Source organism: Eublepharis macularius, chromosome 9 (genome assembly GCF_028583425.1).
Source record: "Eublepharis macularius isolate TG4126 chromosome 9, MPM_Emac_v1.0, whole genome shotgun sequence".
NCBI lineage: Eukaryota > Metazoa > Chordata > Lepidosauria > Squamata > Eublepharidae > Eublepharis > Eublepharis macularius.
The window spans coordinates 3,702,022-3,728,747 of NC_072798.1; the positions used below are offsets into that span (position 1 = coordinate 3,702,022).

General features: G+C 47.8%; 1 protein-coding gene across 1 annotated transcript in view; it reads left to right on the forward strand.

Moving 5' to 3' along the window:
• Window positions 1–26,726, forward strand: part of AHCYL2 (adenosylhomocysteinase like 2) — a 123,336-nt gene that overhangs the window by 82,247 nt on the left and 14,363 nt on the right. Inside the window, exons 2-9 of the mRNA XM_054988184.1 lie at window positions 4,294–4,402; window positions 11,433–11,576; window positions 12,991–13,091; window positions 13,706–13,808; window positions 16,124–16,218; window positions 21,032–21,138; window positions 22,873–22,989; window positions 25,452–25,515. Coding sequence (XP_054844159.1) covers window positions 4,294–4,402; window positions 11,433–11,576; window positions 12,991–13,091; window positions 13,706–13,808; window positions 16,124–16,218; window positions 21,032–21,138; window positions 22,873–22,989; window positions 25,452–25,515 — 840 coding nt within the window. The remainder of the gene's footprint in view (window positions 1–4,293; window positions 4,403–11,432; window positions 11,577–12,990; window positions 13,092–13,705; window positions 13,809–16,123; window positions 16,219–21,031; window positions 21,139–22,872; window positions 22,990–25,451; window positions 25,516–26,726) is intronic.

The window sequence follows — 26,726 nt, forward strand, 5'->3', positions numbered from 1 at the left end:
ACTTTTTGTTTCCTTATATTCCACTCCATCTTTTAAAATGGAGAGAAACTCAAGACAGCTTATAACATTTAAAACTATTTTAAAATATTACCATCAAATAAATCCAGTAGCTGAGTACGTATTTAAGATATGCACAAATACACACACACACACACACACACACACACAAATTCCCTGCCCCATAGGTATTTGTATGCCCAGGGAAGGTGTTAATGGCAACAGATTTAACCTGTTGTGATATGCTGAGTATTTTTGAGGCTCCCTCACCCTCAGCCCACCGTTCTTGGAGTGCATAGATTTGCTTAGCTGAGAGTTTAAAATGAGATTTTCTTTATATTGTCGAAGGCTTTCACGGCCGGAGAACGATGGCTGTTGTGGGTTTTCTGGGCTGTATCGCCGTGGTCTTGGCATTGTAGTTCCTGACGTTTCGCCAGCAGCTGCGACTGGCATCTTCAGAGGTGTAGCACCAAAAGACAGAGATCTCTCAGTGTCACACTGTGGAGAAGATGTTGGCAGGTAATTTATATCTACTCAGGAAGGTGGGTTTGGGCTGAGTCATCCTGTACGATCTCTGTCTTTTGGTGCTACACCTCTGAAGATGCCAGCCACAGCTGCTGGCGAAACGTCAGGAACTACAATGCCAAGACCATGGCGATACAGCCTGGAAAATCCACAACAGCCATCGAGATCTTTCTTTCCTTCTTTCTTTCCTTCTTTCTTTCTTTCCTTCTTTCTTTCTTTCTTTGGGAAGAGGAAGGAGAAACAAAGGGTTAATTTTGTGAGCCTGGTTTTTCCGTTGATCTCTCTTTTTAAGTATTGAGCCTCCTACCAAGCTTTTGTCCCCTCACACGAGCCAGTGATAGAAATGCATTGGAGACAGTATGGCTGATTAAGAAATACTTGACACAACAGCCTGAAGATAGTCACTGGAACATCTTGGCATCTGTTGTATGCATTGCTGTACGAGTATTGTGCAGTCACAAAGGGAGAGTAAATTCAGAGCTGCGCAGATTCATGGTTTGTGATTCTTCAAAAGGAAGGTGCTCTCTAGACCACCCAGGCCAAGCTGTTAAACGTCTCTGTCCAAAGAGTCAAGATTGTGGGGAAGGAGACTTGAATGTGACATTCGGAATTATGTAGACAGAGTTTATGCAAATGTCCGGTTCCTGTTCCACTTACAGACATGAAAGGTCAGCAACTGGAGTTTCCTGGACTAATCCAGCCTCTGTCAAGTTCTGCCTGACCTTTTAGTTGCCAACTAGGAGAAGGTGTGCAGACCGTGGCACCCTGTGCCAATGGGCAGAGCCTTCTCCACAGCTGCCCTGGGGCATGGAGGTGAATGCCGTGGCTCATCATCTCACCACACCTGTAGGGCTGCTAGGACTGTCCAGGGCTTTACCCTGGATTCGGGAGCAGGCGTCATTCACATGCAATGCAGTGATAATGTTATAAGGTGGAAGGTCAGGAAAGAACTGTGGGTCGGTAAGAAGAACACAGGATCTCTGGTTCCTAATCTTCCTGAAGTACCAGTTTCCCCACATCTCAGGGCTAGAAGCTCTCTGTGTGTAGTTAAATCTAAATTAGTCACTTTTTTACAGGACTCTGGTTTTGGGCATCCTGGCTTGCTGACTTTGGTTCAGTGCTGCCTAGTCTGGGCCGGAATGGAAAGGGAGGGGCACTTTCCCAGCTGTCTTATTCTTAATTAATTGTGTTTCATTATTGATGCCTGTCTTGCTCTTGGTATGCATTTGTTGAAAATTGCTTTGCTTACACTTACAGAAAAGAAGTGTACGTGTTTTATATATTCTGTTAGGGGTGAGAGAGGGGTGGACTTAAATGCTGAGATTTCCCATAAATGCAGCTTTTGTTCCCCGTTGCTCCAGGCCTCTCTCTTGTGTGTATCCCAGGAGTGAAAAGACCACCAGCTTAGTCTAGTCAGAAATGATGGGAGGGATCCTACTCGCTTGCCTAAAGAGCAGATTTGTGGGAGGGATTTTGTGGCCCTCTGCTTTCCCACTGCAGCCCTTTGAAGAACTGCGGAGAGGGGCGGGTGTCACAGAAGTAGCACCTTAAAGACCAACTAGATTTCCAAGGTATGAGCTTATGGGTGCTCCTTCTGACCACAGTTTCCCACATGGTTGCTGACGGGGAACCCCAAAGGCTTTAAAACGGGCCTGTAGTAGGAAGGTGACAGGGAGTGGCAGAGATGGCTTCCTCAACCGACTTGTGTTGCGGGCTTGATAGGATGCGACCCTGTGAATATGAACATTGGTCACTATTCCTCTTTCCCCATCTTATATAATTATATAAATAATATAATGAATATAGATCCAGAGGAGTTAGCTGTGTTAGTCTGTAGTTGCAAAATAGCAAAAAGAGTCCAGTAGCACCTTTAAGACTAACCAACTTTATTGTAGCATGAGCTTTCAAGAACCACAGCTCTCTTTGCCAGATGCAACTTTATTTTAGCATAAGCTTTCGAGAACCACAGCTCTCTTCGCCAGATGCCACTTTACTGTAGCATAAGCTTTCGAGAACCACAGCTCTCTTCGTCAGATGCCACTTTACTGTAGCATAAGCTTTCGAGAACCACAGCTCTCTTCGTCAGATGCCACTTTATTGTAGCATAAGCTTTTGAGAACCACAGCTCTCCTCATCAGATGCGTGCATCTGATGAAGAGAACTGTAGTTCTCGAAAGCTTATGCTACAATAAAGTTGGTTAGTCTCAAAGATGCAACTGGACTCTTTACTATGATGAATATAGTTTTCTCTCTAGACGTAAGGTATCCTGGCAATGCCTGGGAGCAGCTAGAACAGTTAGATGCCCTGCCCCCTTGTGGTCACGGGGAAAAAATTGCTGTTTTCCAGAACGATTGCTGTGGTTGATTCCGTTGAATTCAGTGTGTGGAAATAGGTCCCAGGTGGTGGGTTTCAGAGGCGCAGCATCTGCTTCCCCAAGAAAAGGGGCAAGCCCTGGAACCTCAAGGCTCCTTAGCCATGTGACAAACTTGAGTTAGAGTCAGCACAAGAAGTAATTTTCATCAGTGGAAAGGACGTGGGACTCAGCAGATTTAGCCATATACGCACCCCTTTACGCTTAAAGAAATTGCCTTTTCTCCTGGGTAAAACGTTAACGGGTTGTTGAACTCATTCTGCCACAAGTATTAAGCGTTTTAAACAGTACAGATGACCTGGATTCTGGAGGATACTTTTTTTTTTTTTTGCCTTGAAACAATTTCTTACTGAGCTTCTATGGTGGGTAGCCGTGTTAGTCTGTAGTAGCAGAACAAAACGAGTCCAGTAGCACCTTGCAGGCCAACAACACTTTCCATTCTGTGGTTTCATGAGCTTTGACTTACGAAAATTTATACCCCAGAAATTTTTGTTGGTCTTTAAGGTGCTTCTGGACCCGAGTTTTGTTCCCCTGAGCGTCTGTAACGTGCAACTGTTCCCCTGTAGCGACTTATTCTCTGCCATAGAAAGAGGGCCTCACTTCCAAACTAGGTTCCTTTTTATCACCACCATGAATATGGAGGGTTTTTTTCCCCCCTGACTCCACCTGTCGTTCCTTTTGATAGCCTTCCTGCTGCTGCCATCAGATGCCAGGCACACAGCAGCCCCCCACCCCGTGTCCCCCCCCCCAGTCTGCTGCCATCCACTTTCAGGTCAGGAGATACTTCTTGAAGGGCTGTGTCATACTGCACAGAAATTCTGTTGGCTGCGGTTACCCTTTTCCCTGTATCCCAGGGTTTCTCTCAGTGCCTCGTTTCTCATTTTAGCCAGAACTGTGCCTGGCTTTCAAATGAAAGGAGGGAGAGAAAAGCTCTGCCAGGTTTCTTAAAGGGATTGAAAAATATTTCAAATTCCTAAACATCAGAACTCAATTTTATAATCCTTCCAAGTTTTTTATACTCTGGCCTTGTGCAGAGGAAAGCGGTGAATACTCTTGAGTTCCAGAATCAAATTTTTGCCTGTTTGAGATTTGCATAGATCTGCTTGGAGCTCCCAGATAGCCTGTGCCTGTGACCTGTGCCCTGTGGTTACAGGGGCATCGGAGCACGTTAATTTTGGTCAAATGGGCTAGATGTGAGTGGCAGAGAATTGTGAGCCCTTTGCTTGGGGATGAAGAAGGCAAAGTAATCAGGCCAGCAAATCCTTTCTTAAACAATGTCTGCATGAAGGAAATTGTGACTCCAGGCAGCATTCCTTGAGACGAATGGAAGCTCTGGAATGACAGCGCAGCTGGCCTTTTATTTGCTCTCTTTGTGAAATCTTGTGTTCTCTCTTGACAGATCCAGTTTGCTGACCAAAAGCAAGAATTCAACAAGCGCCCCACCAAAATCGGCCGCCGCTCACTGTCCCGATCCATCTCCCAGTCGTCAACAGACAGTTACAGCTCTGGTAGGTACCTTTGGGCCCTGCTCCGTCCCAGAGATACCCTCAGCGTCCGAGTGGGGCCTCTCCGTGTATCTCTGCAGTTCTCAGAGGGAGGGGCCACGGCACAGCAGTAGAGCACCTTCTTGGCCTGCAGAAAACCCCAACATTCACCCCCCAGCATTTCTAGTTAAAAGGATCAGATGGCGGATGATGTCAAATCCCTCTGTCTGGGCCTCTAAAGAGCCGCTGCCAGTCGCAGCAGTAGACAATACTTACCAGCGGTCAGTTTTGGTATAAGTCAACTTTGTGTGTGTGTTTGCTGTTTGCCTGCAACTTACCTCCTTATGAGACCTAAATTTTCTCATCGTCTCTAAGGTTCACACCTTTGGGCTTGAAGGTGTAAACGCTTTCTGGTCCCTTGCATCATTCAGCAGGCCCCAGAGTTCTGCTGAGCGGGGAGTTCAGGAAGTCTCTGCAGGGAGCAGCTTCTCGCGTATTTTCCAGCTGGGGAAGCACCAAGTTGATAGTCGTCTTTGCATCTGTGTAGCTTTGTGCAAGTTTCGTGCCTTGTCTCTTTGAGGCTGAGTTCAGTTCTGTGGGTACCGTTCTCTGCATGTAGCAGAACTCCATGCGCCACTGCATTGGCACTGTTCTCTCTGGCCACTGATCTTCCAAGAGGGTTTTTAAAAACTTGGTAAATGAATCCCACTGCCATGCACACACACAGGGAGAAATGTTCTCTGGCAAGCATCAGGAATTAGCCTCAAAGTTGTAGGGGAGTGGTAGAGGCTATAGATCAGTGGTAGAGCATATATGTATGAGGTCCCAAGTTTATTTTGTTTCAATAAAAACATTTTTACCTCTCCTTTGGAGTATAAGTATTACCAAATAAATGGAATGCTAGCAAGTCCAGACAGCATCACAGCCATAAACCAAACAGCCATACGGAACCAGGTCTCCACAATCAGCAGCCGTCAGATATGCAGAGGAGGTGCCGGTCAGACATTTTTATTGAGGCCAGATGCATGCCTGATGAGCAGTGTTTTACTTGGCACCTGGAAACAAAACAGAGGCCCGTCTCTCCTTCCTGACATCACATGTTAATGGAAGTCTGTGAAAGCAGCAGTGGAAAAGCTCCCCCAGTGTGTTTTCCCCTCAATGCCCGAAGTTTGTCTTAAAAAGAAATTACAGCGTATCACATCCCCCTGTCTTGAGGGTTCTCAGATTTGGTGGGGGCTGAAAAGGAGGTCTCCGCTCTGTCTCCTGCGGGTTGTAAGGTGGAGAAGTGACAAAATAAGCTATGAGAAGGAGGCCGTGGGACTGTTACACTGTGTGCCAAATGGCCGTGTACTGCAGTTTCTTGCTCAGCAATACTATATAAATACTAAAAAATTTAAGACTATGAACTTGTTCAGTATTAACTGATATGAAATTCTTGCATTTTTATGTTGGGGAGGCAGAAATTAGCAGGGAATGGCATTGAAAATGGGCCCTGGAAAGGCCCTAATATTATTATACCCGTGCACCATTAAGTCCAAAAAGTTCTGCCCAGTACCCTTCTAAGCGTTGCGTTGAGAAAGGTTGCAATCTGGGTATGTTGGGATTCTCACACGACTGGTTGATCAAACCCAAATCTCCCCCCCCCTACATTTAAATCATGTGAACTTGGTATGTTCCATGGTTTACTGTGTTTTCCCTTTAAAGCGCCCTTCCGGTCCTCTTCGTGGCAGCAGATTTCTTAAAGATGCTTTCTCTTGCACTGACCTGCTTGGAAAGGCCGTGAGTCTGAATGCAGCAAAAAAGTAACGTCTGCCCCTTCCTAGGTTTGTTCGCTGGTGCAGTCTAATAACTGCAATTATTGGCAATATTATTATAAGAGGAGCTGGAAATGGTATCTCATTTTAAGTTGGTCTCGTTACTGGGGGAAGCCAAAGGAAAGTCTCAGTGTAGTGGAGACACAATTTTAAAGGTAAAGTTTCATCTACTGCTGCTTCTCGTTCCTCTGAAGTTGTGATGAAAAGTTGTGATGAAGTTGTGATGAAAAAGTTGTGATGAAACTGCAGCCATTTTTACAAATGGTGCCTTGAAGGTCCTGCTGTATTCCATGGAGGCGTGAAACGGCTGAGTAACTTTTGCCTTGGCTGCCATTTGTCTTTATCACTGAAATAAACAAAACAGGGTTTGAGGAAGACAGATTTGTCCCCTGCTCTCCCCCCTCTCCCGGAGTTCTATAGAGTTAAGCATCTTCTAGTTAACAAAAATCAAGGACAGATTCTGAAGTTGATCAAGCGTTATTAACTACCAAGCTGTATGGATGTCACCAGATATAGTAAATATGACTGTGATGCAGCATAACATTACAGAAACCCCGATGCTTTTATCCTTGTGGCAAAGAAGGAAGTGAGGGATTATTACCAATGCAGTCCATGAAGTATGTGAAAATGTTCAGGCAGGTTCTACAAGTGAGTGCTTAAAAGTACATTAGTGGACTTGCCAAAAAAATTTTTTTTTAAAGACTATGGAATCAAGAAGATCCACGTACTTCAGGCCTTACAAAGGAACCTTAAATTTTCAGTAGGAAAGAGTGAACTTTTCTCAGCACTCTTCTGACCCTGGAAAAGGAGGAAGCTTTGATACTGCGTGTGACTCTGTTGCAGGCGTTGTGGTTGTCACAGCGGTGGTCAAAGGACCCCCATTCACCACATGAGTGGGCTTTTCTCCGTCCTCTTTGCTCAGGGCGAAAACGTTATTTCATCACCTGGTGCTTCCTCCAGTAGCCACTAGATGGTGCTAACAGATCAAGGTCTGCCATTCGAGTTGGCGAAAAGCCTTCACCCTCCTCCAGTCCATCGCAGAGCTTGGATTTAGAACCTGGTAAGATGAAAAGGAGAATAGCACTGGGTGTCAACCACAAATGGATGTCACCGCGATCCATCACGCTGGATGTCCTCGCTCAGAAGCTTCACATAGCTGTGAAAACTCTGCTAGAGATAAAAAAGTTGATCCTTGGGAAGGTATACGGCAGTGGCCTAGAACAAGTCTTGACCATTTATCTTTCGTTCTATAAGCCAGCCCCAAAATTTAGAAGCCAAACTGCTTTTGGCGCTATGAATGGCCATGTTTTCTAATTATTGCTACAACAAAAAATACTAGGTGTTGCAATGAAATTCCTAGAAGCCACGACACTCGTGGCCTAGCTGGGACCTCCTGCTCCTCCCAGGTCTGTTCTGGCCACGTGCAAGTGGAAGCTGACATTGCCCCCCCCTCTCACTTCTGGCACTTTTCGTGCCTGGAGCTATGGAACGGCCAGGTGTGCATCCCATCTCCCCTTGCAGACCTCCATTCTGTTTGGAGGTGTCCCGATGTCAGGTCTTGCCAGGTATTTCCCCCCAAGCACTTCACTGCATCACTCAGGTGTATGAGTTAACGTTACTTTATTAAAGACGAACACCAGTATCAAGATGGTCAGACAGGATCATTGGCTGAAGTGACTCAAGGTAGCAAAGTAAGGTTAATTATAGGGCAGAGTCCCCGCCCCCCAATGGGAAAGAAAGTCCATTAGGATTTTGGCACGTTGAGCCAGGGAGCCAGGAGAGAGAGGAGGAGGGAAAGGATGAGCTCTGCTCAGTCTCTTAGGAGGTTGGTGCGGTCTCTGCTGGAACTTCAAGGCCACGTTCTCAGGCCGGCCAGGAAATGGTAACCAAAACACCTGCAAGATAAGCAGCTAGCAACAAGTCAGCAAAACAGGTTCCCTCTGCATGTTCTCAGAGGTAAACTACACACTGCAGCAAGAAAGTCATAACACATGACAGATATAGTGAAGGCGTATCTGACACCTGGAATCTGTGACCTCCTGTAGCAGAGTAAAACACCCTGCCATGATCGTGTTCCATCATGAAGTCTGTCAGGCCCCAGAGTGGCATTGAGATTTGTGTCGCCCACAGGACTGCGAGATCTGGGTTCACTCAAACATGAAGCCCACATATTGTGGGTAAGTAGCACGCACTGCACAAAACCTACCTTACAAGGTTGTTCTGAGGATGAAATGCAGGAACCATGTGCACCTTCTCATGCTCTTTGGAAGAAGGAGCACAGTCAAAAGTATTGGGCTGCGTCTGGAACAGGTCAAGGCATGAGTTTTTCCCCCCCTGAATAAACATATACTTTGGTCACCCGAAAAGACACTCTGAACATTCCTGAATGTCTGCATAGGGGCAGTGGACAAGCTGAAAGATTGTTCTCTCTTCCAGCAGGCCATAACTCGGCAGCACAAGGCTTACTTTACAGAGAGAAGGTTCCCTTTTCAGTCCCTGGCATCTGCACTTCCCATCATGGATGGAAAAATCTCTAGCCTGGGCCCAACTGCTGATCAGAGTAGACAGCCCTGGGCTCTGTGGCCCAACTGGCTCCATAGAAGGCCGTTTCAGAGGTTCAGGGTTGATCCCGTGCTGTTTTGCAGATGTATTGCTTCAACTGTTTGAAAATGTTGAAGGGCAGGGAAAAAATGCTGCACTGGAGAAAATGTATTTTGTATATTCCTAGTGAAATACTGAATCTAAATGTTCCAGTTAGTTGTGCCAGTTTAAGTAAGTGTATGCCTCTTAGCACGGCTGCCCTACTTGGCCTCAAGGCAGAATTGACAATATCTTGATGTGTGCAAAGATGGTTAAAATATAAGTACCCGGAGACCACTTTGGAATTAGAGAGCCACGGTGACTGATGGGATGCCTGCAGCCATTGAACACCTTTCTAAAGGGAAAGGTAGTCCCCTGTGCCAGCACCGAGGCATTACTGACCCATGGGGGGGCGTCGCATCACGACGTTTTCTTGGCAGACTTTTTACGGGGTGGTTTGCCATTGCCTTCCCCAGTCATCCGGGGAACACCTTTCTAGGGGCCAATTTCTCAGCCTTCGGTGACGGGCTTGCCTTCAACTGTGAGGTGGCTGCTGGGTAGAAAAGCTACAGGTCTGACATAGTCAATATGGTACTCAGTTCCACCCGGTCTTTGGAACCTCAAGTCACAATGATAGTCTGTGACTCATCTCTGTCCCCTAAGTGCCAGTGCTGTGCCCTGGAGGGCCAGGAAGATCTCGGGCAGCTGCACACAGGGCCCTCTCCAGTTGAAGAGAGGCGCTTGGTGCAGGGAACATGGACGTAAGAGAGTCCATGTTGTGGGATTCTGACGAAGATGATGATAGGCCTCCAGTGACTCGGATCTCGTCACGGTTGGCCCGAGACTCATGTATATCTCGGCGTAGGCATTCAAGTAAGCACATGGAGCAAATGAAGTTTGGAACTGGGGCGGGAGGGGGGTGCTGTCAAGGGGGAGGAAACTGCAGAAAGACTTGCATAGGGGGGGGAGATGCACTGTCTCTATGAAAGGTGCTTAAAAGTGGGGTTGCCTGCTCTTCATAATCTTTAAAAACGGTAGCTGAATTCCTGTGAGTGTTGTCCTCATAGATCCTCTGTTTGGGAAAGGGCTGCGACTCAGTCGTTAAAGCACCGGCTTTATATGTAGAAGATCTCGAGTTCAGTCCTCAGCATCTCTTGCTAAAAGGCTGAGGTAGCAGGTGATTGAAAGGGGTCTCCCTGAAACCCTGGAGAAACTCTGCCAGTCAGCGTAGGCTCTACAGACCTTGAGAGACCCGGGGTCTGACTTATACCAAGGGCAGGTTCACATGTGCTCCTTGGGATCTGGCTGGCTCGTGTTCCGGTCTCTCGCCAGAGCAGTGGGCCAGAAATTCCATTGATCATCCCAGGAGAAGGAGAGAGAAGTGCTTGCAAGGAACAATTGCTCACATTCCGATATCAAATGCGCAATTTGGGTCTCAGTCCAGTTGGTTTTTTTTACGAACGTTCTCCTTCCTCTGCACCTTGGTTGAGAGTGCTCAGCTTGGAGAGAAGCAAACAAAATTGACCTGTGGGCCTCGCTGTGTGGCAGTTGTGTGCTGCAGGCTGGGTGACTTGGGTATGGGTGAGTGATGAGAAGAGTTTGTTATTGTCAGAGGAATGAATGCAAAGAAAGCTGGGCAGGGGGTCCAGAGCACACGCTTGTGCACCTCTGTAATGTAAACTTGGGAGACTAAGAATGTCCTCTTAGAAGACCTGATTGCACCAAAAAATCAGCTCTTTTTTTAAAGAAGTCCCCCTGCCAAGGCAAGCTGCTCTCTGCAGCTTCTATACTGATGTACTACCGAGGAATCCCACCTTGTTCTACAGCATTCTTGACTATGCGTGATATATAGCTGGCCTATTTGAATGTGGATCTGTAGGGATTGTTCCAGAAATCATCCTGTGCAGAGAACTGCCCGCCCATCACTGTGGCTCCCAGTGGCCTGCCAGGCTTGCAAGAAACCGGTTGCCCAGTACGGTTCTCCTACACACGAGGTGGCCTAACCTGGAGACTGAGAGGGCTTAATTTGCCAGTCCTTGAACCTGCTTACCTCGTCCTCCTTTTGTTTGTGAGGGTGGAAATGCGCGGTGTCTCAACAGTTAGGCTGCCTGCCATTAGGAAGGCATGCAGAGCAAGTCCTCTTCCAGAGAGCGTTTGGCGGCGGTTGAACTCTTGCAGCCGCTCTGGCTGTGGACTTGCTGATCCTATGTGTTCTGGGCTGCTGCTAGCCACAGGGCATCCAAGGCAACTGCCACAGGCCCTGCGCTGGGAGCCCTCCCTGCAGCCAGCCACCCCCAGGCGCCAACCTGAAGCCATCTCCTGCGCTGCTTGAGAATCAGACAGAACTGGAGGTGGGACGCTGCCCTTTAGGAATTCCCTGCCCGCCCCCCTCGCTTGAGTGATTCTGTTTTGGTCAGGGCTCCAGAAGCCTTAAGACTGTCCCTAAGTTCAGTGTGTGAAGTCCAAACGCGTTTAATTTGGTGAATCGTGTTTCAGTTTTAATCTCTTTTACTTTTGCTCTCGGTTGCTGCAGGGCACACCATCTTGATTTCTAGGAGCTAAGGCAGGATAAATGCGTTTTAAACAAACACATAAGTATCCTAATTTTGCTGCTTTGGTGCCTGCCTGGCTTAAGGTAAACTTGTGCGTTCTTTTCCTAGCTGCCTCGTACACAGACAGCTCTGACGATGAGACGTCCCCTCGGGACAAGCAGCAGAAGAACTCCAAAGGCAGCAGCGACTTCTGCGTGAAGAACATCAAGCAGGCCGAGTTCGGGCGCCGGGAAATCGAAATTGCTGAACAAGGTCAGGCAGATGCGGAGTGCAAGCGGTGGGCGCTTTTGGCTCACCAGGAGCTGTTGGCCTTGGTGGGCACCGGATTCGTGCCCTTTCCTGCACATAAGGTTGCCAACTCTGGGTTGGGAAATTCCTGGAGATCTGGGGGTGGAGCCTGGGGAGGGACCTCAGGAGGTTATAGGGCCATCGGGTCCGCCCTCGAAAGCAGCCATTTTCTCCATGGGAATTGACCTCTGTAGGCTGGAGATCTATTGTAATTCCAGGACCCCACCTGGAGGTTGGCAACCGTGCCTGCACAGCTGATGAGCAGCAGAGAAACGCTGGGAATTGTTTTACGTAAAGCATTTTTACCCTTCTCATAGTTAAGCTCGTGAGAGTTAAAAAAGGATTTTGTAGCTTGACAGTTTCCTGACTGTTCTCCCCAACCACCCCCCACCGCCTGCCCCCAAAGTTCATGTGACTTCTGCAAGATATGCCGAGCCTTGGAGGTACATGCCCATTTGCTGAGTGCATCTTCATGTCTTCTGGGCCATTGCAAACGTGGAGCTGCAGAGAGGACATGAAGACAGGGACGCGCAACTCTGGTGTGGTGCTCACTCTGGCTTGCACAATCGAGGGTTCCCAAGGGTTATGCTGATTTCACAGCATTTACTGACATGGGCCGGGATCCTCAGGTGTTACAGCAGCTAACTTCCTTTGCTCTCGGCCCCACGTCAGCCAAGGAAATGACCAACTATTCTGCTCTCTGAAGGGAAGGAGAAGGGAAGGGAGAGCTTGCTGTCCTCTTTATCCTTTTCAGCTAGCCCCAGGCACTCATCGCTTGACTTTATAGTCAAACACTCACACTCTTCTAGGTCTGGTTTCAGCTTCTAGTCACAGAGCAAGCGGCACAAAACTAACTGATTGATTTATTAAATTCATAAGTTGCTCTCCCCGTGAATGGGCTCGGAGCGGATGACATCATTGTTAAAATTTCCTGGAAGTGATCAAAGTACTAAGCAGCCATTCCCTTTCCTGTGTGTGTTGGGAGGGGGGGTAAACATGGCCTGACAACTAAGCTGCGCAGGGCAGTGTGCGGTTGCCATCCTCGGAGACTCTTCGGGAAATGTTGGGGACGCCTTTTAGGCGAAGGATGTTCTGCCCAGGCTTTGACCACAGAAGCCCTTTTGTTGGGTGTCTCCCCCCCCCCCGGGATCCCACAACTCCGTGTCTAATTATTTTTCACTCTTGGGTCGGCAAATCCTTGAGTTCTTTCCCAACTATTTATGTTTCTGTCCATGGTTATTATCCCCCCCAAAAGTTACATGCACAACACATGCTCATTTTAAACAGCTTTTTCATTTGTTTGTTTCTTAAAAAAGAATCTTCTTGTGACTTTTGGGAGGTTTTTTTGTGTGTGTGTGAATTTCCCCCTTTCTTCTAGAAATGCCAGCACTCATGGCTTTGAGGAAACGAGCTCAGGGAGAGAAACCACTGGCTGGAGCCAAGATTGTGGGCTGTACACACATCACTGCTCAGACTGCGGTAAGCTTTGCCGTGCCGTCCCTCTTTTCCTTTTCCTGCCAGTTTCTAACGCTTGGCCTGGCATCCTACTGCACCCTAATTTGTGGTGATCCCCACCGGTACAAAGTGTATATGTCCAATCTGGCTGGGATATAGGATAGCCCGTCGCTTGGCACCGGCAGCAAAATAGAGAGGTCAGCTGAAGGAAGGCGCTGATATTGGGAGTCGATAATTCCTGAGGATTTTGTGGCCTCCCCAAAACCCAGCTGCCTTTGAACAACTTTTGCTTTGGGGGAACCAGCCAATGCTCAGGAAATGGGTACCTCTCTGACAAGGGAGTGTGCTGTGCTTTCTTCCTCACCCCATGCCCTATAAACATTCCGCCCCCCCCCCCCAATCTGCTAAGCCTGAAGGATACTTGGTGATAGGATGGTCTGTACCGCAGAGATGAGGTACAGTGCAATAAGAAAAGCCTTCAGAGATGAGCAGAGTTGCACATCACTGGTGGAGCTGTAAACCGGGAGTGCCATTTCCCTCTGTGAATAAAGCTTGTTCCCTACCTCTGAATCCAGGGGGGATCCCAGGCCACGCACCAGGCTCACTCGCCTGCTCACTCTCGTTCCTCTCCGGTGCAGGTTCTCATGGAAACCCTTGGTGCCTTGGGCGCTCAGTGCCGGTGGGCCGCCTGCAACATCTACTCCACCCTCAACGAAGTGGCTGCCGCCCTGGCCGAGAGTGGTAAGGATGTGGCTGCTGTCAGACTGTGGCTTATTAAAAGTTGCAATCCAGCCTATCTCTTGCAATCAGACATGAGTCCATTGGTTTCAAAAGACTTTACTGAATATAAACAACCATTATAGTCCACTGGCCAAGGTGCAATATCTTGGCTGGTACACGGATGTTGTTACGAATGAAGGTAAAGGTTAGGATACAGAATAGCATTGCCCAGCAAAGCCCATCCTCCCCCCACAGTTCTCAAAACACGCGGCTTGAAGCTGAGAGAATGAAACTTTCCCAAGGCTGGAAGGGCTGTAGTCAAAACATTCCTCTTCTTTGAGATAAGTGTTGCTGGAGTGCTTGTCACCTGCAAAAGAAGAGCTTAAAGCACTGACAGGATTAAAATGGAGTCTCTCTGGTTAGAATACATAGGAAACATATGTCAGACCTGACAGCTGCCTCCTAGGCAGAGCAGTCTCGAAACGTCCCCCGTAGAGCTGCGAGGGAGTTCGAGATGCTTCTTTTTTTTCATAGTTTTATTTTTCAAGCTTTTTAACAATTAGAACCACAAAATGATGGCATTACCCTAGATATATAATTTGAGCTATACACAACAGGTCTTTTGTAATAACATTAGAAGATATATCTTGCTATGTTGTTGTCCATTTTAAAAGACATGATGGCGTTGTGAACTAAGATGACAGAACATTTGTTGCTTGTATCTGTGTATTTTTGACATTCAGTTTCAGATTTTAATGTCAATAAGTGTCTGACATGGTTTTTTTTAGTGTGATATCAGTTTTTAGTTTTGTTCTCTTCTCTTTAGATTAAATTATTAAGAACTCGAGTGTTATGAGATACTGTATTTAGTTTTGATTGTGCTTGCGTTTTCTCATGTTGAGATTTATGTAGATAATACAGGGTATAAAACTTAACTCTCTTTTTCCGTTCGCTTTTCCCCTCTTATTTCACAATCCTGAAGATAGATTAGCTATAAAAAAGGATGAGCTATATGATCTCCCTCCCCCGCCCCCGGCCGCCTTGGGATGCTTCTGGGTGAAAGGAAAGGAATTTACGGCTCAGGCGAAAGACCTTCTCCGTATCCCATCTCCACTGGGATCTCGGCAAGGGGGACTTCCTTCCTGTGACTTTGCTCATATTGTGAAGCAGCTCATTGATGCTCTGGGCTCTGCCAGCGAGAGAGAAGCCAAGGCTCGAGGGGCACCAGACAAGCCGCCTCCCGACTGCTGTGGGTTAATACGGCAGCTGTTGCTGGCTGGGCACGTAACCTTGGGGCTTCCCTCCTTCCTTTGAGGGACAGGGGCTGCCGTCCACACACGATGTTGGGTAGGATAGATTTGGAGAGGAGGAGTGGCTTACTGGCAGACCACCTGCTTCACACGCAGAAGATCCCGGGTTCAGTTCCCGGCACCCCCACTTAAATAAGGATCGGGTAGGAGGTGAAGAAACTGGACAGTGTTGAACGTTACAGACCCACAGGCTGCTTCCCGTTCCATTCTGGCTCTGCATAGGGTAGCTTTGTGTATTGGTGCCTCTGTAAAATGTGCAGCGGAAGCCACTCAGACTGAGAGCTGCTTGGGGCCTGAGGGAACAGACCTGCCTCCTTCCTCTCTTGCTAGTAAGATCAGTGGGTGAAGGAGCAAACTTTTTTCTTCCCCCCTCCCCGGCAGTGTGGCTTGGCATTCATTGTTTACTGCGTCACAAAGCTCTTGCTTGAATGGCGTGCCATGGTCTGCTTTGTGCTTTGTGACAGTGGGCAATTCGTAGCACTTTGTGGCAAGGGAGTGGCCATCTTGGCCACCCCTGCAGCTCTTGCGAGGGGGGGGGCATGCTCAAGGTTGCATAGCCTGGATTGGAATAAACAGGCCCATTAACCAGTCCAGGATGCTCAAGAGGGTCCCAGTCACTGTGATAATGGCTTCCACATGTCCTGGTCTTGTGTTCCTAAGAAAGCACCAGTCCCTGTGGCTCTTTTGTACAGATCTTACTAGAGAGTCAGAGGAGCAGGCGGTGGGGGAGCATCTTCCTTGCCTTTCTGGTAGCCTTGAAACTCTGAGGAAGGGCCAAGAGCATGCTGAAGGCAAGAGTTGTCCTCATTCTTGCAATACTTGGTTTGTGTGTAAAACGGAGGATTCTCATTTGCTTTAGTGACAGGCCCCCTGAATCTAGGCAGCGGCAGCAGTTTCTACAGACCACGTCGTCTAACAGTTACGATCTTCTGTGCCAGCAGATTCCCGTACTGTGATCTGCCTGCTGTCCTCCAGAGCACATGCTGCATACATGTGTCTAACTCTCTCTGTCTCTCTCTCGCCCAGGATTTTCCGTTTTTGCCTGGAAGGGAGAATCGGAGGATGACTTCTGGTGGTGTATCGATCGCTGTGTCAATGTTGAGGGATGGCAGCCAAACATGGTGAGTCCCAAAGAAGCGGGTCTGACCAGGGATGCCAGGCTGCCACCGGGCACTCCCGGGAGGTTTGGGGTGGGGCAAGGGGCAGGTGTGATGTCACACGGCATGCCAGCATCACACCCGGACAAAACCCCAGATGTGATGTCAGCCAATTGGCCAATGATCTTCGAACTATGTCGCTGTTGATTGTACTGACTTACACACTGTAATCTGCCTCGAGTCCCGGTGAGAAAGGTGGTCTATAAATAAATTAAAAAATTTAAAATAGTATTATGGTAGAGATTTAGAGGAGTTAGCCATGTTAGTCTGTAATTGCAAAATAGTAAAGAGTCCAGTAGCACCTTGAAGATTAACCAACTGTATTGTAGCATAAGCTTTCGAGAACCACAGCTCTCTTTCTTCAGATGCATCATCAGCTTTCGAGAACTGCAGCTCTATTCATGTCAGAGAGCTACAGTTCTCGAAAGCTGACAATGCATCTGACGAAGAGAGCTGTGGCTCTCGAAAGCTCATGCTACAATAAAGTTGGTTAGTTTTCAAGGTGCTACTGGACTCTTTACTATTATGGTAGAGTTTCTAGTGCATTGGCTGTCATGTGATGTCAGCACATAGGGTGATGTCATTCTAGGCCACCCAGTGTTTCTCTCTCTGTCCCCAAAGCCAAGGGCAGGGAGGCCCATTAGCAGGAGAATGCCCACCAGAAGCAGGCTGTTGGCATCCTTTCGTCTGATAAATGGTGGTAGGCGACTTCTCCAGTGTCCAGTGTCATACCAAACCCGATGTGGGGTCCTGCCATCTGTGAGAACCTCCTCCTTCCTGTATGCGGATGGTCTCTTAACATCTGCCGAGTGTGGCCCCTTCGGGAATACCTTTTGTCTGCCCAGGACTTGTAGGAAAATGCTTTATAACTGCAGAGGGCTACCTTCTCAAGATAACAAATCTAGAGCTCCTTCTGGAAATTATGCAACACTTCCTTGTTGCAGCTGAGTGGCTGAACTGTTTTCCATTTTCTATCTGTTCTGAGGAACTGAAGTAATTAATTACGCTCCGTATCTACAAAACCAGCACAGTTTTTTTTCTGAAATTAGCACGTGCAGCTGGTCTAGAGCTGAGTGGTGGGTATGTTTTAGAATATGAATTCCAATTATCTTGATTCTCAGGTTTGTTTCTAAGATATTTCTGGGTTGCTGAAAATTATCACAGCCCTTCTACCACCTGCAAAGATTCCCTGATACTGTAGAACTGGCAAATCCTCATATGTGTATTTTGGGAGGGCTGGCAGATAACAATAGCCCTTGGAGTAGTCTTTCAACGCCCAGTGATTGGAGGGTGCCTGCACAGGAGAAGCTCTTCATCACAGACATCAGGAGGCTGAGAAATGGAAAGGGGGGTATAATAATAAATAATTATGACTGCGCTTATATACCACTCGTCTAGACAGATTAATGCCTCACCCAGAGCGGTGAACAGGTTAGTGTTGTTATTACCCCCACAATACAGCTGGGGAGATCGGCCAGGCAGAGAATGGGAGCGCCTCAGTGTCAGGGCTGAAGGGCAGTGCGAAGGAAAGGAGGGCTTTTTCTGAGCTTGTTTGGTGTAGCCAAGAGAATTGAAAATGTTTCTCGTGGGGCTTTGCCAGGACTGCTGGCTGAAGTCGGTGCAGGGGCGGGAAGAGTTAAGTTTTCCAAAGGGGCAGGTTGCCAGAAGAAAATCCCCCATTCAGAGTAACTCAAAGATCTGAAGTCTAGCTTTGCTTTGCATAAGCTTCCTGTGATAATCCGTCAGGTTTCAGTCTCCATTCCCCAGGATGCTTCATGTTTAGCTCTTTAATGAGAGAAAATCTTTTTATACTGGGGGGACAGTAATCTACAACACTTTTTCAAACAAGTGGAATTCAAACCAGCCTTGCTGTTGACTGTGAAAAAAGTGCTTATCCACTGTCCCATGTGGGTGGGTGGGTGGGTGGGTGGTTAAAACTTTTTTATGCCACCTCTTCCCAAATAGGGTCCCCAAGGTAGCAAACATAATTTAAACCATTTTAAACAATTTAAGTTTAAACTCTTCACAGACTTCCCCTTCTGCCTTTTAGCAGTCCAATTTTCCTACAGTTTCTACCTTCCCATCTCCCTCCTCCTTGAAAGCTACACAATTGCACCCCTGTGACGCTGCAGCCACTCTTTGCTCTGTGCCCTGCCTTTGGAAAGGTGAAGGGGTGTGGAGGATTCCACCAGTTCAGCACCGTGGTTCTTACTCCCCTGATGGAAGGAGCTTTGCAGGGCTGCCTGACTGTCTTATAGGACTGGGACAGGCAGCTGGCAAAAGGTCATGGAGAACCAGAATAGCAGCAAAGGATGGGAGAAGAGCAGGCAGTTTGTCTCTTGGCTTCTCCGCTAGGGATGGCTGTTACTGGGGCCAGGTGAGAAGGCTGGTAGGAAACTGCATCTCCGAACCAGTCTGATTTTAAATCCTTGGCTAGAAATTAGAGGTGGGCACAAACTGAAATACGAACCAAAGTTCGTCACGAACTGGATCTTTGAGGGGGGGGCGGGTTGTGACCTGGCGGTTTGTCAGAGAGCATTTCTGACAAACCGCGATGATTTTTAGGCCGGTTCGTTTGGTTCTTTTTTGGTTTGTCACTGCAGACAGCCTGGCGCCAATTAATCAGTTTGCTAGGCAACTGAGGGGGGAGGCTTTCTGCAGCCCTTCTGCTGCTCCGGAAGTGATGTATTCACGAACCAAATGAACCATTTTGTGAATTGGGCAATTTCATGCCAGTTCGTGGTTCAGGAAACGTCACAATCTGCCATTTTCCCGGGTCATGCCCGTCTTTACTAGAAATGCAAAATTTCTACTAGAGAGCAGCAAGATACAGTCATTGGAAGGGCTCAATTAGTGTTTGACACTAAGAAAGGGCATCCCTCGTCTTCGTCGTTGCTCTGGTAGTCAGTCTTCTTTCCCAGAAAGATATACAGGAACCTTGCCCAAATAGGGCCTGTTCGTGTACTTTAATTTTTTAAAAAGAAAGATTATGCAACCGTCTTAATTAAATGAAGATTAACGAGCTCAAGCCTGTTGCGTGAGCCATGGTTGGCGGTGGGTAGAACAAGCTTTGTGTTGCATGGCTTTCTGCAGCCGGCTTGGCCCTGACTTATTGGGAGGGGTGATGGTGCTTGACAGTCAGGAGTTGCTGGTCTGCCTTAACCTCAGCCGTGCTCTTTCTGCGTGGCTGAGGTCAATGCTTTTCCTCCTTAGCAGGGCAAGGCGTGGCAAAGCCCACCAAAAGAGGGAGAGTGCTGCCCATTTCAACATCGGTGCCTAGCAATTTAAACAGCGAGCATTCCCGTTAGCACTGCTCCCTTGTGTTTCTAGGAAATGTTCCGATGCATTGCACCCTGTGGGCTAGCGAGCCCCTCTCTTGAGTTGGGGCATCTGCAAGAAACATCTTTGCAGGGAAGATTCTCTAAGATCTGCAGGAAATCCATCTTGCTGCTTCTTTGGCTTCTGATGTTCATACCATGTCGAGGATGTTCAGGAAGGAATGCAGAAAAAAGGCCCCGAACATGATGCAGAAAGCACAGAAGTTGGCTATTTCATAATCTCAGCAGTCATTTTGTTTTGCAAACTTTCCAGCCCTTTTGTTGCTGATGAGCAGGGCTTTTTTTCAGCAGAAACGCAGTGGAACAGAGTTCTGGCACCTCTTGAAAATGGTCACATGGCCGGTGGCCCCGCCCCCTGATCTCCAGACAGAGGGGAGCTTAGATTGCTCTCCATGCCTGGCGCCAAGGGCAATCTAAACTCCCCTCTGTCTGGAGATCAGAGGGCGGGGCCACCGGCCATGTGACCATTTTCGCCAAGGGCGATTTAAACTTTAAAAAACTCCCCTCTTATTCCAGCGGACCCAAAGTGATGTCATTGTGCGGTCCCGAGTTCCACCACTGAGTTCCACCACCTCTTTTCCCAGAAAAAAAGCCCTGCGATATGCTTGAAAGTGGCTGAGAAATGCCTACTAGTGTCCTTGGAAAGGCAAGCAGAAAGAGCTCAGACTCTACCAACAAAACTCTCCAAATTTGTCATATGTAGCAGATGCAGAGTATACACACATCTCTCCATGGGGGGGGGGGGTCACACATGAACTTTTGTGTCCGGCAGCAGCCTTTGACGTTCAGTGCTGGAGAATCAAAGTACTCCTCTTTCAGAACAAATTTACTTCTCCGTTTTGAAATTCCATTTCTGAAATCCATTTTGTCCCTAGCACTAGGCTGTGCTTTTAATCTTGTGGGAGCCAAGGGTGGCTGGGCTGAGAGGAAGCAATGCTTGTGCAGGATCTGGGCCAGAAAAACCATGACTCCGGCGGAGTCGCTAGATGGCGATGTGTGCACAGGTCTCCAGAGCAAGGAGTCCTGTTAACTTCAGAGCAAGAAAACATCCGTTTCTTTAAAACCTTCTGCAGCGGGCTTCCATTTCCCACAGGCAAATCTCTTGTTGTCGACTGTGGATGCTTCTTATATTTCAGCGTCACCTCCAAAGCTTTAGTGGGTTGGATTTTCTAGGTTTGATGATTCCACCCATAACGTTTCTGTGGTTTTTATTTGACTCAGAGAAATGACCCTTCCAGGGCACCTTTTCCTGCCCTTTCCATGTGTTTTGTATCCAGAGAGAGAAAATCCAGGCAGCTCTCCCAGTTCTCACTCCGCCGTTAGGAGTCAGCTGTGCCCCTTCTGTACGTGAAGAGGTGCCCCTGACACTGAGATGGGATCGCCCCCAGTAGCTCCCTGGTAAAGCAGTTTGGTGGAAACCTGTCTTTGTCCTATTCCAGATCTTGGACGATGGTGGAGATCTCACACATTGGATTTACAAGAAGTATCCCAACATGTTTAAAAAGATCAAGGGGATTGTAGAGGAGAGTGTTACTGGTGTCCACAGGTATGTGCCAGTCTTTGTGTTGTGGACAGTTATTGGGGGAGCTCTTGAGCCATAGGTGGCTCTCACCTTAAAGCTCTGTGCTTCGGTTCACTTGGCTTTCGGCTCGAGCCCTTAAAATGTCACTTTTTGCAATGCTAAATGCTGCAGAAGGTGAACACAGTCAGTGGTCTCAATGGCCCAGCTTTGGGGAGGGGGTGCAGGTGAGCTGGCTTGGGAAGCCGTGAGCAGGCTGCAGGTTCCACGCCTGGCCGACGGGTGTTCCCTGCAGTGAACTGAACGTCTGGGCCTATGTATTCGTAAGCCGTTGCAGCCTCATTTGCGCTCAAGGTCTAGATGATGACTTTACCTCTGAACCCTGAACTTCACAGAACTGTGCCATTTGGGCAAATGTAAAATCAGGTCTTGGTAACCACAAGATAACCAGAAACCCAAAGACTGTCGAAAGAGATGGGGTGCGAGTGCTAGCGGGTTGGATCCAGCGGATCTGTTCTGCAAGCTGCATGACTCCTCCAGCTCGAGGAGCCTTTTCCTGATCTGACACTCTTAACTGCTACCTGCCACTGGCTCTCCGTTCACCACCATCTACTCTGCCTGGCGGTCTGTCTCTAAGGTCTCAGGTAGAGGCCTTTCTCCTCACCTGGTGGTGCCTGATGCTGTGAAGTGGCGATGCCAGACATTGCACCCGGGACCTTCCGCATACCAAGCAAAGGCTTTCCCACTAAGCCACAGCCCCCTCCCCTAACTGGACATGGCTTAGGAGAAGAGCACGTGAGCTGCCTGCAGGGGCTCCGGGGTTAAATCCCTGACGTGGTTGGTTTCAGAGTCTCAGGTGCTAGGAAGGACCTTTTATTGCTTGTTACCTTAAAGAGCCAAAGTTGCTAGGGCAAGCAATAAATGTGGGCTGCTCAGTTAGGGCCTGGATGGACTCACGACAGCATTTTTATATCTATAGATAGATATAGATATATCCCATAGTGCTGAACTACAGGGAATCCTCGAGTGTGGCAGAATCGTAACTTGGTTCTGTTTGGGAATTTTGTGTTCTTTTTTTTTTTTTTGGCTGCTAATCCACATGTACTAATTACTAGTGGCATTTCTAAGAAACGTAGTAGGTGGGTGCACATGCATGCATTCGCCTTGCCCTCTCTTCTGTGGATCACTTAAACAAGGAGAGACCATGCAGGCATTAAGAGCAGCTTCATGTGCCTGCTTTCCCTGCTGATGTACCCATATAACAGTGTATTCTAGTTGTCTGCTTGCGAGAGCCATGCAGGATTAACCAGCATGAATTTGTGGCTGTTGGTTTTTCCTTTTCACTCAGGGGGAGTTGCCGTCTCATGCAGGTTCCTTTCTCTGCCCTTTTTGGATCCCCAGCTAGGAAGGATAAAATACGATCTGGCATTAAGGATGACTGTGTGTTAGTCAAGAATGCATGCAGCCAGCAAAGTAGTTCCCTGCGGGAAAGTGTCCTTTAAGTAGCTATGCAGGAGGGGTTCTGAGAGGTGCAACTCTTAATTTTAGAGGGTTTTGATGATCAGCGTGTCATGAAGTGAAAGCCAGCTTCTCTGGAGACAAGCCCAGCCTGCTTTGGCTGGGGCGCTTCACAGTCATTTCATTTCAGTCCAAGAACATCTATGGTGCTGCTCAGTTGACTGGCTGGCGGGCATCCAGAGAAACTGGAGGAAACCTTTGGCTGTCTTCCTGTCTTATCTTTTTTCCCCTCCCTTACCACAGATTGTACCAGCTGTCCAAGGCAGGCAAGCTGTGCGTCCCAGCTATGAACGTCAACGACTCCGTCACCAAACAGAAGTTTGACAACCTCTACTGCTGCCGAGAATCCATTCTAGATGGGTGTGTATCGTGCTGTGAAACGGAAACCCAGAAGGGGGAAAGGGCTTTGTAACACAATAATGGCCAGAGAGGTACAAGAGGTTATGGCTCACTGGACAAGGCTCCTGTTTTGCTATCTTGTATTCTAAGGATGAGGGTGCCATTGCTTTATGACCGGGGGGAAACTGTGTGGTGGGTTCATTCTTACCAAGGAGGTAAATCTATGCCTTGCCTGATTGCATGCAAGGGATGGGACGTTCTCGCCATACAAAAATTTCTCTGCACCTAGAAAACAAAAACACAAGAGTGGGGACAATTGGCTAGGACTAGCTAGCTACGAGGAGTCCGCTTGTAATCTGAAGCGGGTATGACTCAAATGCAGGCCCCTCAGTGGGGTCCAGGCGATAGCACCTGTGCTGGAAGTATTTTATATGTTTGTTTATAACGCATATATCCTGCTCTTCTACTTTTAAAAGCTCTCAGGGAAGTTTACAAGATTGAAATAAAGGAATAGGAGAAGTTAGTTAAAGTAATTAATTAAACTAGATGCTAAGAAAAAAATGAATGAAACAAGCAAGACAACACCAGTAGTTAAAATCCGCCCCCTGACCCATCCAAATTTAAACTTAAAACCCTAGAACCTTAAAGGCGGCTGTAATATAGAAATGAGATGGTTCATTCACACGCACACCCTCGAATCGTCCAGGAAAGAATTACTTTAACTGATCTGGAATGACAGGGGGAGGTTTCAGATCTTGGGGAACAAGCACCAAGAAGGCCCTGTTCCGTGTCTCTTCCTATGTTACCAAAATACACCTGCTGCCTAAACGGTGGTTGCTTTCAGTACCCTCTCGTAGTTGTCGTCATCAGTAAATATGCAAACCCTTCTAACCCTTTTACATTAATATAAATGCAGGAGGGATGCTTGTGCAATACCAGCAGCGTAAGAATGTTCATCTTTTTTACTGTGCAGTGTGGTTTAAAAAAACATGAAGTAGTAAGTAGAGACTTCGCTGAAGCCTCTTCAAATGGGCCACCAGAAGTTTAAAAAAAAATGGAGCAGAATTGCAATTCGGTCCCTTGGGACTGCTGCCTACATTCATCGGAAAGCCGAAGGAAGTTTTGTGCTCCCTACACTGCTAACCTATTTAGTTATCTGCTAAAAATAGACTGCAATGTAGGGCACAGCAGCAGGGCTGCCAAGTGGGGGAAGTGTTTACTTACGGCCATCAGCACGGCTTCACCTGGAAACCGCTTGTCTGCCTGCTCTTCCCCAGGGCACGTGAGCAGGGGATGGGCCATTCGACAGCTGCACGGTCTCAGGGCCAAATGGCATGTTTCGCCGGAGATCCATGACTGGATCCTCCAAGATCTGTTTCCCTCGAAGGTAAACCAGTGGTCTAGAAGGAGCAATTTTAGGATAGGAAAGAGTTAGAACATCTCCCCACCACCCCCTGTGCTATGACCTGAGCTGACCCAGTTCACTGCCTTTTCCCTCTCCTTCTCTTATTTTCAAAATAAATATAAATCCAGTGGGAGATCCAGTCTGTCTCATGAGATGTTGTTTGTCCTTGACGCATCCCAGAAGACCCAGAGTCTCAGACCTGAGGGGCAGCCACTTAGAGGCACGTTCACTGGGCAGGGATGAAGAACATTTTTGTTTGTTTGTTTGTTTATTTATTTGCGTTATTTATAACCTACCTTTCTTGTTGAAACTCAAGAAGGATTACACAATGCAAGTCAATATGCAAATACAAAATAGGAGGGAGGTAGAGGCTGCAATACAGTCCAGGAAGGGGAAGAATTTTCCTCAAAGCAGCCGTTCATTGCTGGAATGGCTTGATGCCATTGCTATCAGGTCTGCAGTTTGCATCCAAGTTCTGCAGCAGGTGGCTGGGAGGGTTGGGTGCTTTGCTACTTTGCTAGCACTCCGTTTCAGGCCACCCTCCATCTCAGCTGATTTCCCCCTCCATCTCAGCGCTCGCTGCTTCTTGAAACTGTTCACTGCCTCTTCCTCCATCCCCGAGGCGTTCAAAACTCAGGGTCAGTTCACACATACCAAAATAACCTGCGTGGCAGGACCTTCGGCGTAAGACCGTGCAGGAATCCCATGTGTGGATTATCGCATATACAGCCCTTGCACATGCAGAGTTTTTTCATAGTATGTTAGATGAGAAGCCACAACTTCTCAGTGTATACAGGGAGTGGAACATGCACACGGTTGTACTTGACAGCCTTCACCCAGGGGCTTCCTTCAAATGCCCCAAAGAAGAGCCTTCTCATGCCAGCCAGTCCATAGATTGTAAAAACCACCCTGCTTCCGTGTGTTGTACAGCAGATGGAGCTGATACTTGGCATTATGTCAGCGTTCAGCAGTGGGGCTCATGCAAGGGCTTTTATTCCAAAACCCACAGCGTGTGCCCTTTTCAGCCTGAAGCTGCTGACGTTGAGCTCCTCAAGCTTTCTCTGTTTTCTCCCCTCAGCCTTAAAAGAACAACCGATATGATGTTTGGAGGCAAGCAGGTGGTGGTCTGTGGTTATGGAGAGGTAAGAAGGGTTTTGGAGCAAGTGATGCATGCCACATCCGTGTGACAGCAACCGACTTCATTCTCCTCAGAGCCGCTTCTCTGACTAAGCTCTCTTAATCGCAGTGAGCAGGGCCAGCATGCTCCTGGCCCTCCAGAGCAGTGGAGAGAAGAAGGGACTCGTGTCCTTCCCTGTGGGGCTTGCCTTGGATCTGGTCAGCAGCAGCGGTGAAGGGTGGGAGATCCTTGCTTGGTGCAACAAAATACTTAGAATTGACCCTGCTTCACCTGCAGCGATTAAGCACTGGTTGCCTCCTCTTTGAGTTCTCTCTGCATTTTAGATCCAGAGGAGTTAGCCGTGTTAGTCTGTAGTTGCAAAATAGTAAAGAGTCCAGCATAAGCTTTCGAGAACCTCAGCTCTCATTGTCAGGTGCATTGTCAGCTTTCGAGAACCACAGCTCTCATTGTCAGATGCATTGTCAGCTTTCGAGAACCACAGCTCTCATTGTCAGATGCATTGTCAGCTTTCGAGAACCACAGCTCTCATTGTCAGATGCATTGTCAGCTTTCGAGAACCACAGCTCTCATTGTCAGATGCATCGTCCGCTTTCGAGAACTCTGATGAAGAGAGCTGTGGTTCTCAAAAGCTAACGATGCATCTGACAAAGACTGCTGTGGTTCTTGAAAGTTTATGCTACAATAAAGTCGGTTAGTCTTAAAGGTGTTACTGGATTCTTTAGTATTCTGTATTTTAGGGCATTTCTCAGTTGTGTGTGTGTGTTGAAGTGGATGGGGAGGCACTCTGTGAGTTTCTGAGCTTACAGTTTGCTCAGTCGAGATGCCAGTTCTCCCCCAAAATCCTGGTAACTTTTGCACCTCCGGAGAATTTCACCCCGATCCTAGGAAAAGCCCTCTGCTGCCTTTGACACTGTTCAAGGGGAGGGGCACAGTGGTGCCTAGCAGTTATTTCTGTGCCATCTCTCCAGGGACCTGCTCAAAGGGGCTCCCAAAATAAAAAGAATACATCAAAATCCTAAAAACAACAAATATCAAAATGATTTTTAGGCCTCCCTCCCATTGGAAAACCCACTCTGAGATGAGTATCTCAGAAGACTGTTTTATAAATTATTGCGGGGGGGTGGGGGGGGCTTGCGACTGGCTCCAGTGGAAAGGGGGTTTACAGATTTTAGGGGACCACTTTGCATGCTATAGTAGCCTGCTTGAGCATTTCTA